This window comes from Ascaphus truei, chromosome 8 (assembly GCF_040206685.1).
Source record: "Ascaphus truei isolate aAscTru1 chromosome 8, aAscTru1.hap1, whole genome shotgun sequence".
NCBI classification, from domain to species: Eukaryota; Metazoa; Chordata; class Amphibia; order Anura; family Ascaphidae; genus Ascaphus; species Ascaphus truei.
In genome coordinates this window covers 616,252-633,629 of record NC_134490.1, presented here as the reverse complement: position 1 = coordinate 633,629, position 17,378 = coordinate 616,252, and the positions used below count along the sequence as shown (strand labels likewise).

The 17,378-nt window shown below is 59.0% G+C and overlaps 1 protein-coding gene across 1 annotated transcript in view; it reads left to right on the top strand.

Annotated features, from left to right (window-relative positions):
• Positions 1 to 6,702: 6,702 nt before the first annotated feature.
• The window catches only part of LOC142501009 (bone morphogenetic protein 2-like), a 30,581-nt gene continuing 19,905 nt past the window's right edge, over positions 6,703 to 17,378 (top strand). Inside the window, exon 1 of the mRNA XM_075610249.1 lies at positions 6,703 to 7,006. Coding sequence (XP_075466364.1) covers positions 6,703 to 7,006 — 304 coding nt within the window. The remainder of the gene's footprint in view (positions 7,007 to 17,378) is intronic.

Genomic DNA, 17,378 nt, shown 5'->3' with positions numbered 1-17,378 from the left:
CTAATACCTCTCCCTATACACCCCGCTGCTAATACCTCTCCCTATACACCCTAACATCCCGCTGCTAATACCTCTCCTTATACACCCTAACATCCCGCTGCTAATACCTCTCCCTATACACCCTAACATCCCGCTGCTAATACCTCTCCCTATACACCCTAACATCCCGCTGCTAATACCTCACCCTATACACCCTAACATCCCGCTGCTAATACCTCTCCTATACACCCTAACATCCCGCTGCTAATACCTCTCCTTATACACCCTAACATCCCGCTTCTAATACCTCTCCCTATACACCCTAACACCCCGCTGCTAATACCTCTCCTTATACACCCTAACATCCCGCTGCTAATACCTCTCCCTATACACCCTAACATCCCGCTGCTAATACCTCTCCCTATACACCCTAACATCCCGCTGCTAATACCTCTCCCTATACACCCTAACATCCCGCTGCTAATACCTCACCCTATACACCCTAACATCCCGCTGCTAATACCTCTCCTTATACACCCTAACATCCCGCTGCTAATACCTCTCCCTATACACCCTAACACCCCGCTGCTAATACCTCTCCTTATACACCCTAACATCCCGCTGCTAATACCTCTCCTTATACACCCTAACATCCCGCTGCTAATACCTCTCCCTATACACCCTAACATCCCGCTGCTAATACCTCTCCCTATACACCCTAACATCCCGCTGCTAATACCTCACCCTATACACCCTAACATCCCGCTGCTAATACCTCTCCCTATACACCCTAACATCCTGCTGCTAATACCTCTCCCTATACACCCTAACATCCCGCTGCTAATACCTCTCCCTATACACCCTAACATCCCGCTGCTAATACCTCACCCTAACACCCCGCTGCTAATACCTCTCCCTATACACCCTAACATCCCGCTGGTAATACCTCTCCTTATACACCCTAACATCGTGCTGCTAATACCTCTCCTTATACACCCTAACATCCCGCTGCTAATACCTCTCCCTATAAACCCTAACACCCCTCTGCTAATACCTCTCCTTATACACCCTAACACCCCGCTGCTAATACCTCTCCCTATACACCCTAACATCCCGCTGCTAATACCTCTCCTTATACACCCTAACATCGTGCTGCTAATACCTCTCCCTATACACCCTAACATCCTGCTGGCTTTCTGCATTGCTCGCCTACTTTTAACCAGCTGTAGTAGTTGACATTGTAGTAATATTAACCCTGTATTGTACATTTGGGGTCGTGTAGTTCCAGTCCCGGATTCTGCTCCTTTTAGCATGTAATATTAGCTGACACATTCCTGACCGGGACTTCTTTATTCTCTTATTTTTCACCTCTGACTTTTTCATGAAATAACGCTTTGAAACTCTTCGCTCCATTTGGTCGAATCCCTGAAATTTCCTCCTCCCAAAATGTTTCTGAGATTCAAATACAAGAAGGAAAGCTTCTCTTATAAAGAGATTACTTGCTGTGTATTTGTATTTTGTAGGAAAGCTATATGTGTATATATACAGTACCGTACAAACTGTAGACTGCCGTATCTCTGGGAGACGTGTAATAAATAGAACACATTGATACACCGTCTCAGATTTATTGGTCCGACGTTTTAGATCCAATGGAACCTTTCTCGAGAAATAATATACTACTCATTATATACATTATACATTACATTATATACATTATACATTACATTCTATACATTATACATTACATTCATTATACATTATACATTACATTATATACATTAAACATTACATTATATGCATCGCATCGTACGGCTGGATTAACAGCATTTTCTATTAATTAAATGACGGACTTTGTTTGTTTTTTCTATTCTGACAAATGTAAGAACTACGAGCAGATCTGGAGCTCTCTGTAACATAAAAAGGCAAAATTATTCTCAACACACGGCAATTGTAACACTCAGAGGAAAGAACCTTCACAGAGCGGCACAGTGACACACAGAGCGGCACAGTGACACACAGCGTGGTATAGTGACACACAGAGCGGCACAGTGACACACAGCGTGGTATAGTGACACACAGAGCGGCACAGTGACACACAGCGTGGTATAGTGACACACAGAGCGGCACAGTGACACACAGCGTGGTATAGTGACACACAGAGCGGCACAGTGACACACAGCGTGGCATAGTGACACACAGAGCGGCACAGTGACACACGCGGCACAGTGACACACAGCGTGGTATAGTGACACACAGAGCGGCACAGTGACACACAGCGTGGTATAGTGACACACAGAGCGGCACAGTGACACGCAGCGTGGTATAGTGACACACAGAGCGGCACAGTGACACACAGCGTGGCACAGTGACACACAGCGTGGCACAGTGACACACAGCGTGGCATAGTGACACACAGAGCGGCACAGTGACACACAGCGTGGCATAGTGACACACAGAGCGGCACAGTGACACACAGCATGGCATGGTGACACACAGAGCGGCACAGTGACACACAGCGTGGTATAGTGACACACAGAGCGGCACAGTGACACACAGCGTGGCATAGTGACACAGAGCGGCACAGTGACACACAGCGTGGCATGGTGACACACAGAGCGGCACAGTGACACACAGCGTGGTATAGTGACACACAGAGCGGAACAGTAACACACAGCGTGGTATAGTGACACAGCACAGAGTGGCAGAGTGACACACACAGCAGCACAGTGACACACAGCGTCACAGTGACACACAGAGCGGCACAGTGACACACAGAGCGGCACAGTGACACACAGAGCGGCACAGTGACACACAGCGGCACAGTGACACACAGCGGCACAGTGACACACAGCGGCACAGTGACACAGTGACACAGCATAGAGCGGTGCAGTGACACACAGCACAGAGCGGCGCAGTGACACACAGCGGCACAGTGACACGGCACAGAGCGGCACAGTGACACACAGCGTGGCACAGAGTGGCACAGTGACACACAGAGTGACAGAGCGGCACAATTACACACAGCAGCACAGTGACACACAGAGCGGCACAGTGACACACAGAGCGGCACAGTGACAGCGCGGTACAGTGACACACAGCACGGCACAGTGACAGTGTGGCACAGTGACAGCACAGACTGGCACAGTGACACAGCATTGCAGTGACAACGTGGCACAGTGACACCTGGCACAGAGTGGCATTGTGACACACAGAGCGGCATAGTGACACAGCGTGGACCAGTGACACACAGCGCAGCACAGAGTGGCACAGTGACACACAGCACAGAGCAGCACAGTGACACACGGCACAGAGCGGCACGTTGACACACAGCACAGAGCAGCACAGTAACACACAGCATGGTACAGTGACGCACGGCACAGTGACACACAGCACAGAGCGGCACAGTGATGCACAGAGCGGCACAGTGACACAGCAGAGAGTGGCACAGTGACACACAGCATGGCACAGTGTCACATACAGCGTGGCACAGTGACACACAGCAGCACAGTGACACGCAGCATGGCACAGTGACACACAGCAGCACAGTGAGACACAGCGTGGCACAGTGATACACAGCATGGCACAGTGACACACAGCGGCACAGTGACACACGGCACAGAGTGGCACAGTGACACACAGCATGGCACAGTGACACAGCGTGGCACAGTGACACACAGCATGGCACAGTGACACACAGCATGGCACAGTGACACACAGCACAGAGTGGCACAGTGAGACAGCAGCACAGTGACACACAGCATGGCATAGTGACACAGCGTGGCACAGTGACACAAAGAGCGGCACAGTGACACACGGCACAGAGTGGCACAGTGACACACAGCGCGGCACAGTGACACACAGCGCGGCACAGTGACACACAGCGCGGCACAGTGACACACAGGGCGGCACAGTGACACACAGGGCGGCACAGTGACACAGCGCGGCACAGTGACACAGCGTGGCACAGTGACACACAGAGCGGCACAGTGACACACAGCGCGGCACAGTGAGACACAGCGTGGCACAGTGAGACACAGCGTGGCACAGTGACACACAGCGTGGCACAGTGACACACAGCGTGGCACAGTGACACACAGCGTGGCACAGTGATACACGGCACAGAGCGGCACAGTGACACACAGCATGGCACAGTGACATACAGCATGGCACAGTGACACACAGCATGGCACAGTGATACACGGCACAGAGCGGCACAGTGACACACAGCATGGCACAGTGACACACAGCGTGACACACAGGGTGGCATAGTGACAGCGTGGCACAGTGAAACAGCATGACACAGTGACAAAGCACCACACAGTGACACACAGCGTGGCACAGTGACACACAGCGACACAGTGACACATGGCATGGCACAGTGACACCGTGGCAGTGACACACGGCACAGAGCGGCACAGAGTGGCAAAGTGGCACACAGAGGCACAGTGACACATGGCATGGCACAGTGACACAATCTTGTATGTACTAGTCGGAACAATTAATATGATTTATTCTCATAGTGCTGAATACTCAGTCAGTATAAGGGTGAGTGTACTCAGTCAGTATAAGGGTGAGTGTACTCAGTCAGTATAAGGGTGAGTGTACTCAGTCAGTATAAGGGTGAGTGCTACAGACATGAATGTAAACCATTTGAGGGAGTCCCTGGCCTGAAGAGCTTACAATCTTATTTGCACTTGTTCTCATGTACACAGCAATGCCTGTAACTTGCAGCAGGACCCCGCAGCAGTGAATGTGTTACATGTTAGTTTGAGCCCTGGGGACACAGCCCACAAGTGACAATGTCACAATACAATCCCTTGCTGGGCTTGTTCACACGTATTGACTTACTGACTCTTTGCCCTGTGTGCCCCCCCGGGGGAATCAATGGATTTGCAATTCACAGAGGAATGGGGGGAGCGGCCCAGGCCCTTATATAGAGGGGGTGCAGGGCAAGGAGACTGCACAGAGGGGGGGTGCAGATCTCAGGGGACAGCTGTGTGTTAGAGTGAAGTTAGTGATGAGATATCAGAGGGATTACAGCCAGGGGTAGTGACGTAGCTGTGTGTGCAGGGGGTCAGTACAGGAATAGCAGAGTGCGCTGCCCATAGGATTAGGGTGCAGCTGACTGAGCTGTGTGTTCAAGGGGTGCAGCCTGCAGGATTAGGGTGCAGTGGCAGAGCTGTGTGTGGCGGGGGTGCAGCCCGCAGGATTAGGGTGCAATAATAGAGCTGTGTGTGTGAGGGGTAAGTACAGGAATAGCAGAGTGTGCTGCCGTTGGATTAGGGTGCAGTGACAGAGCTGTGTGCAGGGGGTGCTGCCCGTAGGATTAGGGTGCAGTGACAGAGCTGTGTGCGGGTGGTGCAGTAACAGAGCTGTGTGTGCGGGGGGGTGGGTGCAGTGACAAGCTGTGTGTGCAGGGGGGTGCAGTGACAGAACTGTGTGTGCAGGGGGTGCAGTGACAGAGCTGTGTGCAGGGGGTGCAGTGACAGAGCTGTGTGCGGGGGGGGGTGCAGTGACAGAGCTGTGTGTGCGGGGGGTGCAGTGACAGAGCTGTGTGTGCAGGTGGTGCAGTGACAGAGCTGTGTGTGCGGGGGGTGCAGTGACAGCTGTGTGTGCGGGGGGTGCAGTAACAGAGCTGTGTGTGCGGGGGGTGCAGTGACAGCTGTGTGTGCGGGGGGTGCAGTGACAGAGCTGTGTGCGGGGGGTGCAGTGACAGAGCTGTGTGTGCGGGGGGGTGCAGTGACAGAGCTGTGTGCGGGGGGGTGCAGTGACAGAGCTGTGTGTGCGGGGGGTGCAGTGACAGAGCTGTGTGCGGGGGGTGCAGTGACAGAGCTGTGTGCGGGGGGGTGCAGTGACAGAGCTGTGTGCGGGGGGTGCAGTGACAGCTGTGTGTGCGGGGGGGTGCAGTGACAGAGCTGTGTGCGGGGGGGTGCAGTGACAGAGCTGTGTGCGGGGGGTGCAGTGACAGAGCTGTGTGCGGGGGGGGGTGCAGTGACAGAGCTGTGTGTGCGGGGGGTGCAGTGACAGAGCTGTGTGTGCAGGTGGTGCAGTGACAGAGCTGTGTGTGCGGGGGGTGCAGTGACAGCTGTGTGTGCGGGGGGTGCAGTAACAGAGCTGTGTGTGCGGGGGGTGCAGTGACAGCTGTGTGTGCGGGGGGTGCAGTGACAGAGCTGTGTGCGGGGGGTGCAGTGACAGAGCTGTGTGTGCGGGGGGGTGCAGTGACAGAGCTGTGTGCGGGGGGGTGCAGTGACAGAGCTGTGTGTGCGGGGGGTGCAGTGACAGAGCTGTGTGCGGGGGGTGCAGTGACAGAGCTGTGTGCGGGGGGGTGCAGTGACAGAGCTGTGTGCGGGGGGTGCAGTGACAGCTGTGTGTGCGGGGGGGTGCAGTGACAGAGCTGTGTGCGGGGGGGTGCAGTGACAGAGCTGTGTGCGGGGGGTGCAGTGACAGAGCTGTGTGCGGGGGGGTGCAGTGACAGAGCTGTGTGTGCGGGGGGTGCAGTGACAGAGCTGTGTGCGGGGGGGTTTAGTGACAGAGCTGTGTGCGGGGGGGTGCAGTGACAGAGCTGTGTGCGGGGGGGTGCAGTGACAGAGCTGTGTGTGCGGGGGATGCAGTGACAGAGCTGTGTGTGCGGGGGGTGCAGTGACAGAGCTGTGTGCGGGGGGTGCAGTGACAGAGCTGTGTGTGCGGGGGGTGCAGTGACAGAGCTGTGTGCAGGGGGTGAGGATGTGCATACCTCTCCTCTGGCTCCTCCTGCTCTTGTCCTGTGGACCCGTGGCCGTGTTCCACTTGGCGATGAAGGAGGGGCAGTCTTTGCTGTGGGACCCTGCGGTGTCCGGAGTAATGTCTGAGGCCATCCAGAGGCTGCAGGAGGTGTTTGCCATTGGGGAATTGCCCCCGAACACGCTGCCAATGAAGAAGCCGCCTCAGTTCATGCTGGATCTGTACAGCCGGGTGGCAGATGCGGACGGTATCACCAAAGCACCGGGTCTCCTCCAGTGTAACGTGGTGAGGAGCATCGAGAGTAAAGGTGAGGAGGGGGTACCTGCGGCACACGGCTTGTTTAACTGCGTTGCTGCCAGCTGGGCCAGCATTGAGAAGGGGTTAAAATGCTGCATTCTGACTTCGAATGCTATTCTGTGTATAGACGTGCCCCTATGTCCTATACATACCTTATAGCAAGTGTATAGTGCCCCTATATGCTATACATACCTTATAGCAAGTGTATAGTGGCCCTATATGCTATACATACCTTATAGCAAGTGTATAGTGCCCCTATGTGCTGTACATACCTTATAGCAAGTGTATAGTGCCCCTATCTGTTATACATACCTTATAGCAAGTGTATAGTGTCCTTATGTGTTATACATACCTTATAGCAAGTGTATAGTGTCCCTGTGTGCTATACATACCTTATAGCAAGTGTGTAGTGTCCCTATGTTTTATACATACCTTATAGCAAGTGTATAGTGTCCCTATGTGCTATACATACCTTATAGCAAGTGTGTAGTGTCCCTATGTGCTATACATACCTTATAGCAAGTGTGTAGTGTCCCTATGTGCTATACATAGCTTATAGCAAGTGTGTAGTGTCCCTATGTGCTATACATAGCTTATAGCAAGTGTATAGTGCCCCTATGTGCTTTACATACCTTATAGCAAGTGTATAGTGCCCCTATGTGCTATACATACCTTATAGCAAGAGAATAGTGCCCCTGTGTGCTAAACATACCTTATACAAAGTGTATAGTGTCCCAGGGTGCTATACATACCTTATACAAAGTGTATAGTGTCCCTATGTGCTATACATACCTAATAGCAAGTGTATAGTGTCACTATGTGCTATACATAACTTATAGCAAGTGTATAGTATCACTATGGGCTATACATACCTTATAGCAAGTGTATAGTATCACTATGGGCTATACATACCTTATAGCAAGTGTATAGTGCCCCTATGTGCTATACATACCTTATAGCAAGTTTATAGTGCCCCTATGCATTATACGTAACTTACAGCAAGTGTATAGTGTCTCTGTGTGCTATACGTAACTTACAGCAACTGTATAGTGTCCGTGTGTGTTATACACAACTTACAGCACTTGTCATTATTTTGCAATGCGTTACATATAGAACAGTAATACGCATACGTATTTTTAAGCGTGACTTTTTCATGGTAGACAAATAGTAGATGTTGCTATCAGGTCAGGCAAACAATTCGTTGTAACCGGCCACGTGAATTACACCGCGTGTAAGCGGCCGCGTGAATTACACCGCGTGTAACCGGCCACGTGAATTACACCGCGTGTAACCGGCCGCGTGAATTACACCGCGTGTAAGCGGCCGCGTGAATTACACCGCGTGTAACCGGCCGCGTGAATTACACCGCGTGTAACCGGCCGCGTGAATTACACTGCGTGTAAGCGGCCGCGTGAATTACACTGCGTGTAAGCGGCCGCGTGAATTACACTGCGTGTAACTGGCCGCGTGAATTACACTGCGTGTAACCGGCCGCGTGAATTACACCGCGTGTAACCGGCCGCGTGAATTACACCGCGTGTAACTGGCCGCGTGAATTACACCGCGTGTAAGCGGCCGCGTGAATTACACTGCGTGTAACCGGCCGCGTGAATTACACTGCGTGTAAGCGGCCGCGTGAATTACACCGCGTGTAACCGGCCGCGTGAATTACACCGCGTGTAACCGGCCGCGTGAATTACACCGCGTGTAAGCGGCCGCGTGAATTACACTGCGTGTAACCGGCCGCGTGAATTACACCGCGTGTAAGCGGCCGCGTGAATTACACCGCGTGTAACCGGCCGCGTGAATTACACCGCGTGTAAGCGGCCGCGTGAATTACACCGCGTGTAACCGGCCGCGTGAATTACACCGCGTGTAAGCGGCCGCGTGAATTACACTGCGTGTAACCGGCCGCGTGAATTACACTGCGTGTAACCGGCCGCGTGAATTACACCGCGTGTAACCGGCCGCGTGAATTACACCGCGTGTAACTGGCCGCGTGAATTACACCGCGTGTAACCGGCCGCGTGAATTACACCGCGTGTAACCGGCCGCGTGAATTACACCGCGTGTAACTGGCCGCGTGAATTACACCGCGTGTAACCGGCCGCGTGAATTACACCGCGTGTAACCGGCCGCGTGAATTACACCGCGTGTAACCGGCCGCGTGAATTACACCGCGTGTAACCGGCCGCGTGAATTACACCGCGTGTAACCGGCCGCGTGAATTACACCGCGTGTAACCGGCCGCGTGAATTACACCGCGTGTAACCGGCCGCGTGAATTACACCGCGTGTAACTGGCCGCGTGAATTACACCGCGTGTAACCGGCCGCGTGAATTACACCGCGTGTAACCGGCCGCGTGAATTACACCGCGTGTAACCGGCCGCGTGAATTACACCGCGTGTAACCGGCCGCGTGAATTACACCGCGTGTAACCGGCCGCGTGAATTACACCGCGTGTAACCGGCCGCGTGAATTACACCGCGTGTAAGCGGCCGCGTGAATTACACGGCCCCAAAGAAAAGGCAAATGTTATTTTTTAACAGTTTACAAGTAAGTGCAACTCTGCCTGCGCGGCGCCGAAGGAGTTTCAATGGCAGGGCTGGGAGGCGCTGTTAGTGGGGGGCTGGGAGACGCTGTTAGTGGGGGGCTGGGAGGCGCTGTTAGTGGGGGGCTGGGAGACGCTGTTAGTGGGGCTGGGAGGCGCTGTTAGTGGGGGGCTGGGAGGCGCTGTTAGTGGGGGCTGGGAGGCGCTGTTAGTGGAGGCTGGGAGGCGCTGTTAGTGGGGGGCTGGGAGGCGCTGTTAGTGGAGGCTGGGAGACGCTGTTAGTGGGGGGCTGGGAGGCGCTGTTAGTGGAGGCTGGGAGGCGCTGTTAGTGGGGGGCTGGGAGGCGCTGTTAGTGGAGGCTGGGAGACGCTGTTAGTGGGGGGCTGGGAGGCGCTGTTAGTGGGGGGCTGGGAGGCGCTGTTAGTGGAGGCTGGGAGGCGCTGTTAGTGGGGGGCTGGGAGGCGCTGTTAGTGGAGGCTGGGAGGCGCTGTTAGTGGAGGCTGGGAGGCGCTGTTAGTGGGGGCTGGGAGGCGCTGTTAGTGGAGGGCTGGGAGGCGCTGTTAGTGGGGGCTGGGAGGCGCTGTTAGTGGGGGCTGGGAGGCGCTGTTAGTGGAGGCTGGGAGGCGCTGTTAGTGGGGGGCTGGAAGGCGCTGTTAGTGGAGGCTGGGAGACGCTGTTAGTGGGGGGCTGGGAGGCGCTGTTAGTGGAGGCTGGGAGGCGCTGTTAGTGGGGGGCTGGGAGGCGCTGTTAGTGGAGGCTGGGAGACGCTGTTAGTGGGGGGCTGGGAGGCGCTGTTAGTGGGGGGCTGGGAGGCGCTGTTAGTGGAGGCTGGGAGGCGCTGTTAGTGGGGGGCTGGGAGGCGCTGTTAGTGGAGGCTGGGAGGCGCTGTTAGTGGAGGCTGGGAGGCGCTGTTAGTGGGGGCTGGGAGGCGCTGTTAGTGGAGGGCTGGGAGGCGCTGTTAGTGGGGGCTGGGAGGCGCTGTTAGTGGGGGCTGGGAGGCGCTGTTAGTGGGGGCTGGGAGGCGCTGTTAGTGGGGGCTGGGAGGCGCTGTTAGTGGGGGCTGGGAGGCGCTGTTAGTGGGGGGCTGGGAGGCGCTGTTAGTGGGGGGCTGGGAGGCGCTGTTAGTGGAGGCTGGGAGACGCTGTTAGTGGGGGGCTGGGAGGCGCTGTTAGTGGGGGGCTGGGAGACGCTGTTAGTGGGGGGCTGGGAGGCGCTGTTAGTGGGGGGCTGGGAGGCGCTGTTAGTGGGGGGCTGGGAGGCGCTGTTAGTGGAGGCTGGGAGACGCTGTTAGTGGGGGGCTGGGAGGCGCTGTTAGTGGGGGCTGGGAGGCGCTGTTAGTGGAGGCTGGGAGACGCTGTTAGTGGGGGGCTGGGAGGCGCTGTTAGTGGAGGCTGGGAGACGCTGTTAGTGGGGGGCTGGGAGGCGCTGTTAGTGGGGGGCTGGGAGACGCTGTTAGTGGGGGCTGGGAGGCGCTGTTAGTGGGGGGCTGGGAGGCGCTGTTAGTGGGGGGCTGGGAGGCGCTGTTAGTGGAGGCTGGGAGGCGCTGTTAGTGGGGGCTGGGAGACGCTGTTAGTGGAGGCTGGGAGACGCTGTTAGTGGGGGCTGGGAGACGCTGTTAGTGGGGGCTGGGAGACGCTGTTAGTGGAGGCTGGGAGGCGCTGTTAGTGGGGGCTGGGAGACGCTGTTAGTGGAGGCTGGGAGGCGCTGTTAGTGGGGGCTGGGAGGCGCTGTTAGTGGGGGCTGGGAGACGCTGTTAGTGGAGGCTGGGAGGCGCTGTTAGTGGGGGCTGGGAGATGTTAGTGGGGGGCTGGGAGGCGCTGTTAGTGGGGGGCTGGGAGGCGCTGTTAGTGGGGGCTGGGAGATGTTAGTGGGGGGCTGGGAGGCGCTGTTAGTGGGGGCTGGGAGACACTGTTAGTGGAGGCTGGGAGGCGCTGTTAGTGGGGGCTGGGAGATGTTAGTGGGGGGCTGGGAGGCGCTGTTAGTGGGGGGCTGGGAGGCGCTGTTAGTGGGGGCTGGTAGATGTTAGTGGAGGCTGGGAGACGCTGTTAATGGGGGCTGGGAGACGCTGTTAGTGGAGGCTGGGAGGCGCTGTTAGTGGGGGCTGGGAGATGTTAGTGGGGGGCTGGGAGGCGCTGTTAGTGGGGGGCTGGGAGGCGCTGTTAGTGGGGGCTGGGAGATGTTAGTGGGGGGCTGGGAGGCGCTGTTAGTGGGGGCTGGGAGACAATGTTAGTGGGGGGCTGGGAGATGTTAGTGGGGGGCTGGAAGATGTTAGTGGGGGGCTGGGAGACGTTGTTAGTGGAGGGCTGGGAGACGCTGTTAGTGGGGGGCTGGGAGACGCTGTTAGTGGGGGGCTGGGAGACGCTGTTAGTGGGGGGCTGGGAGGCGCTGTTAGTGGGGTGCTGGGAGACGCTGTTAGTGGGGGGCTGGGAGACGCTGTTAGTGGGGGGCTGTGAGACGCTGTTAGTGGGGGCTGGAAGACGCTGTTAGTGGAGGGCTGGGAGACGCTGTTAGTGGGGGGCTGGGAGACGCTGTTAGTGGGGGGCTGGGAGACGCTGTTAGTGGGGGGCTGGGAGACGCTGTTAGTGGGGGGCTGGGAGACGCTGTTAGTGGGGGGCTGGGAGACACTGTTAGTGGGGGGCTGGGAGACGCTGTTAGTGGAGGGCTGGGAGATGTTAGTTGGGGGCTGGGAGACGCTGTTAGTGGGGGGCTGGGAGACGCTGTTAGTGGGGGGCTGGGAGGCGCTGTTAGTGGGGGGCTGGGAGGCGCTGTTAGTGGGGGGCTGGGAGGCGCTGTTAGTGGGGGGCTGGGAGGCGCTGTTAGTGGGGGGCTGGGAGATGTTAGTAGGGGGCTGGGAGACGCTGTTAGTGGGGGCTGGGAGACGCTGTTAGTGGGGGCTGGGAGACGCTGTTAGTGGGGCTGGGAGACGCTGTTAATGGGGGCTGGGAGATGCTGTTAGTGGGGGGCTGGGAGACGCTGTTAGTGGGGGGCTGGGAGACGCTGTTAGTGGGGGGCTGGGAGACGCTGTTAGTGGAGGCTAGGACATGTTAGTGGGGGCTGGGAGATGTTAGTGGGGGTCTGGGAGGCGCTGTTAGTGGGGGGCTGGGAGACGCTTTTAGTGGGGGGCTGGGAGATGTTAGTGGGGGCTGGGAGACGCTGTTAGTGGGGGGCTGGGAGACGCTGTTAGTGGGGGTTTGGAGACGTTAGTGGGGGGCTGGGAGATGCTGTTAGTGGGGGTCTGGGAGACGCTGTTAGTGGGGGCTGGAAGACGCTGTTAGTGGGGGGCTGGGAGACGCTGTTAGTGGGGGGCTGGGAGACGCTGTTAGTGGAGGCTAGGACATGTTAGTGGGGGCTGGGAGATGTTAGTGGGGGCTGGGAGGGGCTGTTAGTGGGGGGCTGGGAGGCGCTGTTAGTGGGGGCTGGGAGGCGCTGTTAGTGGGGGGCTGGGAGGCGCTGTTAGTGGAGGCTGGGAGGCGCTGTTAGTGGGGGGCTGGGAGGCGCTGTTAGTGGAGGCTGGGAGGCGCTGTTAGTGGGGGGCTGGGAGGCGCTGTTAGTGGAGGCTGGGAGGCGCTGTTAGTGGGGGGCTGGGAGGCGCTGTTAGTGGAGGCTGGGAGGCGCTGTTAGTGGAGGCTGGGAGGCGCTGTTAGTGGGGGCTGGGAGGCGCTGTTAGTGGAGGGCTGGGAGGCGCTGTTAGTGGGGGCTGGGAGGCGCTGTTAGTGGGGGCTGGGAGGCGCTGTTAGTGGGGGCTGGGAGGCGCTGTTAGTGGGGGCTGGGAGGCGCTGTTAGTGGGGGCTGGGAGGCGCTGTTAGTGGGGGGCTGGGAGGCGCTGTTAGTGGGGGGCTGGGAGGCGCTGTTAGTGGAGGCTGGGAGACGCTGTTAGTGGGGGGCTGGGAGGCGCTGTTAGTGGGGGGCTGGGAGACGCTGTTAGTGGGGGGCTGGGAGGCGCTGTTAGTGGGGGGCTGGGAGGCGCTGTTAGTGGGGGGCTGGGAGGCGCTGTTAGTGGAGGCTGGGAGACGCTGTTAGTGGGGGGCTGGGAGGCGCTGTTAGTGGGGGCTGGGAGGCGCTGTTAGTGGAGGCTGGGAGACGCTGTTAGTGGGGGGCTGGGAGGCGCTGTTAGTGGAGGCTGGGAGACGCTGTTAGTGGGGGGCTGGGAGGCGCTGTTAGTGGGGGGCTGGGAGACGCTGTTAGTGGGGGCTGGGAGGCGCTGTTAGTGGGGGGCTGGGAGGCGCTGTTAGTGGGGGGCTGGGAGGCGCTGTTAGTGGAGGCTGGGAGGCGCTGTTAGTGGGGGCTGGGAGACGCTGTTAGTGGAGGCTGGGAGACGCTGTTAGTGGGGGCTGGGAGACGCTGTTAGTGGGGGCTGGGAGACGCTGTTAGTGGAGGCTGGGAGGCGCTGTTAGTGGGGGCTGGGAGACGCTGTTAGTGGGGGGCTGGGAGGCGCTGTTAGTGGAGGCTGGGAGGCGCTGTTAGTGGAGGCTGGGAGGCGCTGTTAGTGGGGGCTGGGAGGCGCTGTTAGTGGAGGGCTGGGAGGCGCTGTTAGTGGGGGCTGGGAGGCGCTGTTAGTGGGGGCTGGGAGGCGCTGTTAGTTGGGGCTGGGAGGCGCTGTTAGTGGGGGCTGGGAGGCGCTGTTAGTGGGGGCTGGGAGGCGCTGTTAGTGGGGGGCTGGGAGGCGCTGTTAGTGGGGGGCTGGGAGGCGCTGTTAGTGGGGGGCTGGGAGGCGCTGTTAGTGGAGGCTGGGAGACGCTGTTAGTGGGGGGCTGGGAGGCGCTGTTAGTGGGGGGCTGGGAGGCGCTGTTAGTGGGGGGCTGGGAGGCGCTGTTAGTGGGGGGCTGGGAGGCGCTGTTAGTGGAGGCTGGGAGACGCTGTTAGTGGGGGGCTGGGAGGCGCTGTTAGTGGGGGCTGGGAGGCGCTGTTAGTGGAGGCTGGGAGACGCTGTTAGTGGGGGGCTGGGAGGCGCTGTTAGTGGAGGCTGGGAGACGCTGTTAGTGGGGGGCTGGGAGGCGCTGTTAGTGGGGGGCTGGGAGACGCTGTTAGTGGGGGCTGGGAGGCGCTGTTAGTGGGGGGCTGGGAGGCGCTGTTAGTGGGGGGCTGGGAGGCGCTGTTAGTGGAGGCTGGGAGGCGCTGTTAGTGGGGGCTGGGAGACGCTGTTAGTGGAGGCTGGGAGACGCTGTTAGTGGGGGCTGGGAGACGCTGTTAGTGGGGGCTGGGAGACGCTGTTAGTGGAGGCTGGGAGGCGCTGTTAGTGGGGGCTGGGAGACGCTGTTAGTGGAGGCTGGGAGGCGCTGTTAGTGGGGGCTGGGAGGCGCTGTTAGTGGAGGCTGGGAGACGCTGTTAGTGGGGGCTGGGAGACGCTGTTAGTGGAGGCTGGGAGGCGCTGTTAGTGGGGGCTGGGAGATGTTAGTGGGGGGCTGGGAGGCGCTGTTAGTGGGGGGCTGGGAGGCGCTGTTAGTGGGGGCTGGGAGATGTTAGTGGGGGGCTGGGAGGCGCTGTTAGTGGGGGCTGGGAGACGCTGTTAGTGGAGGCTGGGAGGCGCTGTTAGTGGGGGCTGGGAGATGTTAGTGGGGGGCTGGGAGGCGCTGTTAGTGGGGGGCTGGGAGGCGCTGTTAGTGGGGGCTGGGAGATGTTAGTGGAGGCTGGGAGACGCTGTTAATGGGGGCTGGGAGACGCTGTTAGTGGAGGCTGGGAGGCGCTGTTAGTGGGGGCTGGGAGATGTTAGTGGGGGGCTGGGAGGCGCTGTTAGTGGGGGGCTGGGAGGCGCTGTTAGTGGGGGCTGGGAGATGTTAGTGGGGGGCTGGGAGGCGCTGTTAGTGGGGGCTGGGAGACAATGTTAGTGGGGGGCTGGGAGATGTTAGTGGGGGGCTGGAAGATGTTAGTGGGGGGCTGGGAGACGTTGTTAGTGGAGGGCTGGGAGACGCTGTTAGTGGGGGGCTGGGAGACGCTGTTAGTGGGGGGCTGGGAGACGCTGTTAGTGGGGGGCTGGGAGGCGCTGTTAGTGGGGTGCTGGGAGACGCTGTTAGTGGGGGGCTGGGAGACGCTGTTAGTGGGGGGCTGTGAGACGCTGTTAGTGGGGGCTGGAAGACGCTGTTAGTGGAGGGCTGGGAGACGCTGTTAGTGGGGGGCTGGGAGACGCTGTTAGTGGGGGGCTGGGAGACGCTGTTAGTGGGGGGCTGGGAGACGCTGTTAGTGGGGGGCTGGGAGACGCTGTTAGTGGGGGGCTGGGAGACACTGTTAGTGGGGGGCTGGGAGACGCTGTTAGTGGAGGGCTGGGAGATGTTAGTTGGGGGCTGGGAGACGCTGTTAGTGGGGGGCTGGGAGACGCTGTTAGTGGGGGGCTGGGAGGCGCTGTTAGTGGGGGGCTGGGAGGCGCTGTTAGTGGGGGGCTGGGAGGCGCTGTTAGTGGGGGGCTGGGAGGCGCTGTTAGTGGGGGGCTGGGAGATGTTAGTAGGGGGCTGGGAGACGCTGTTAGTGGGGGCTGGGAGACGCTGTTAGTGGGGGCTGGGAGACGCTGTTAGTGGGGCTGGGAGACGCTGTTAATGGGGGCTGGGAGATGCTGTTAGTGGGGGGCTGGGAGACGCTGTTAGTGGGGGGCTGGGAGACGCTGTTAGTGGGGGGCTGGGAGACGCTGTTAGTGGAGGCTAGGACATGTTAGTGGGGGCTGGGAGATGTTAGTGGGGGTCTGGGAGGCGCTGTTAGTGGGGGGCTGGGAGACGCTTTTAGTGGGGGGCTGGGAGATGTTAGTGGGGGCTGGGAGACGCTGTTAGTGGGGGGCTGGGAGACGCTGTTAGTGGGGGTTTGGAGACGTTAGTGGGGGGCTGGGAGATGCTGTTAGTGGGGGTCTGGGAGACGCTGTTAGTGGGGGCTGGAAGACGCTGTTAGTGGGGGGCTGGGAGACGCTGTTAGTGGGGGGCTGGGAGACGCTGTTAGTGGAGGCTAGGACATGTTAGTGGGGGCTGGGAGATGTTAGTGGGGGCTGGGAGGCGCTGTTAGTGGGGGGCTGGGAGGCGCTGTTAGTGGGGGCTGGGAGGCGCTGTTAGTGGGGGGCTGGGAGGCGCTGTTAGTGGAGGCTGGGAGGCGCTGTTAGTGGAGGCTGGGAGGCGCTGTTAGTGGGGGGCTGGGAGGCGCTGTTAGTGGAGGCTGGGAGGCGCTGTTAGTGGAGGCTGGGAGGCGCTGTTAGTGGGGGCTGGGAGGCGCTGTTAGTGGAGGGCTGGGAGGCGCTGTTAGTGGGGGCTGGGAGGCGCTGTTAGTGGGGGCTGGGAGGCGCTGTTAGTGGGGGCTGGGAGGCGCTGTTAGTGGGGGCTGGGAGGCGCTGTTAGTGGGGGCTGGGAGGCGCTGTTAGTGGGGGGCTGGGAGGCGCTGTTAGTGGGGGGCTGGGAGGCGCTGTTAGTGGAGGCTGGGAGACGCTGTTAGTGGGGGGCTGGGAGGCGCTGTTAGTGGGGGGCTGGGAGACGCTGTTAGTGGGGGGCTGGGAGGCGCTGTTAGTGGGGGGCTGGGAGGCGCTGTTAGTGGGGGGCTGGGAGGCGCTGTTAGTGGAGGCTGGGAGACGCTGTTAGTGGGGGGCTGGGAGGCGCTGTTAGTGGGGGCTGGAAGACGCTGTTAGTGGGGGGCTGGGAGACGCTGTTAGTGGGGGGCTGGGAGACGCTGTTAGTGGAGGCTAGGACATGTTAGTGGGGGCTGGGAGATGTTAGTGGGGGCTGGGAGGCGCTGTTAGTGGGGGGCTGGGAGGCGCTGTTAGTGGGGGCTGGGAGGCGCTGTTAGTGGGGGGCTGGGAGGCGCTGTTAGTGGAGGCTGGGAGGCGCTGTTAGTGGAGGCTGGGAGGCGCTGTTAGTGGGGGGCTGG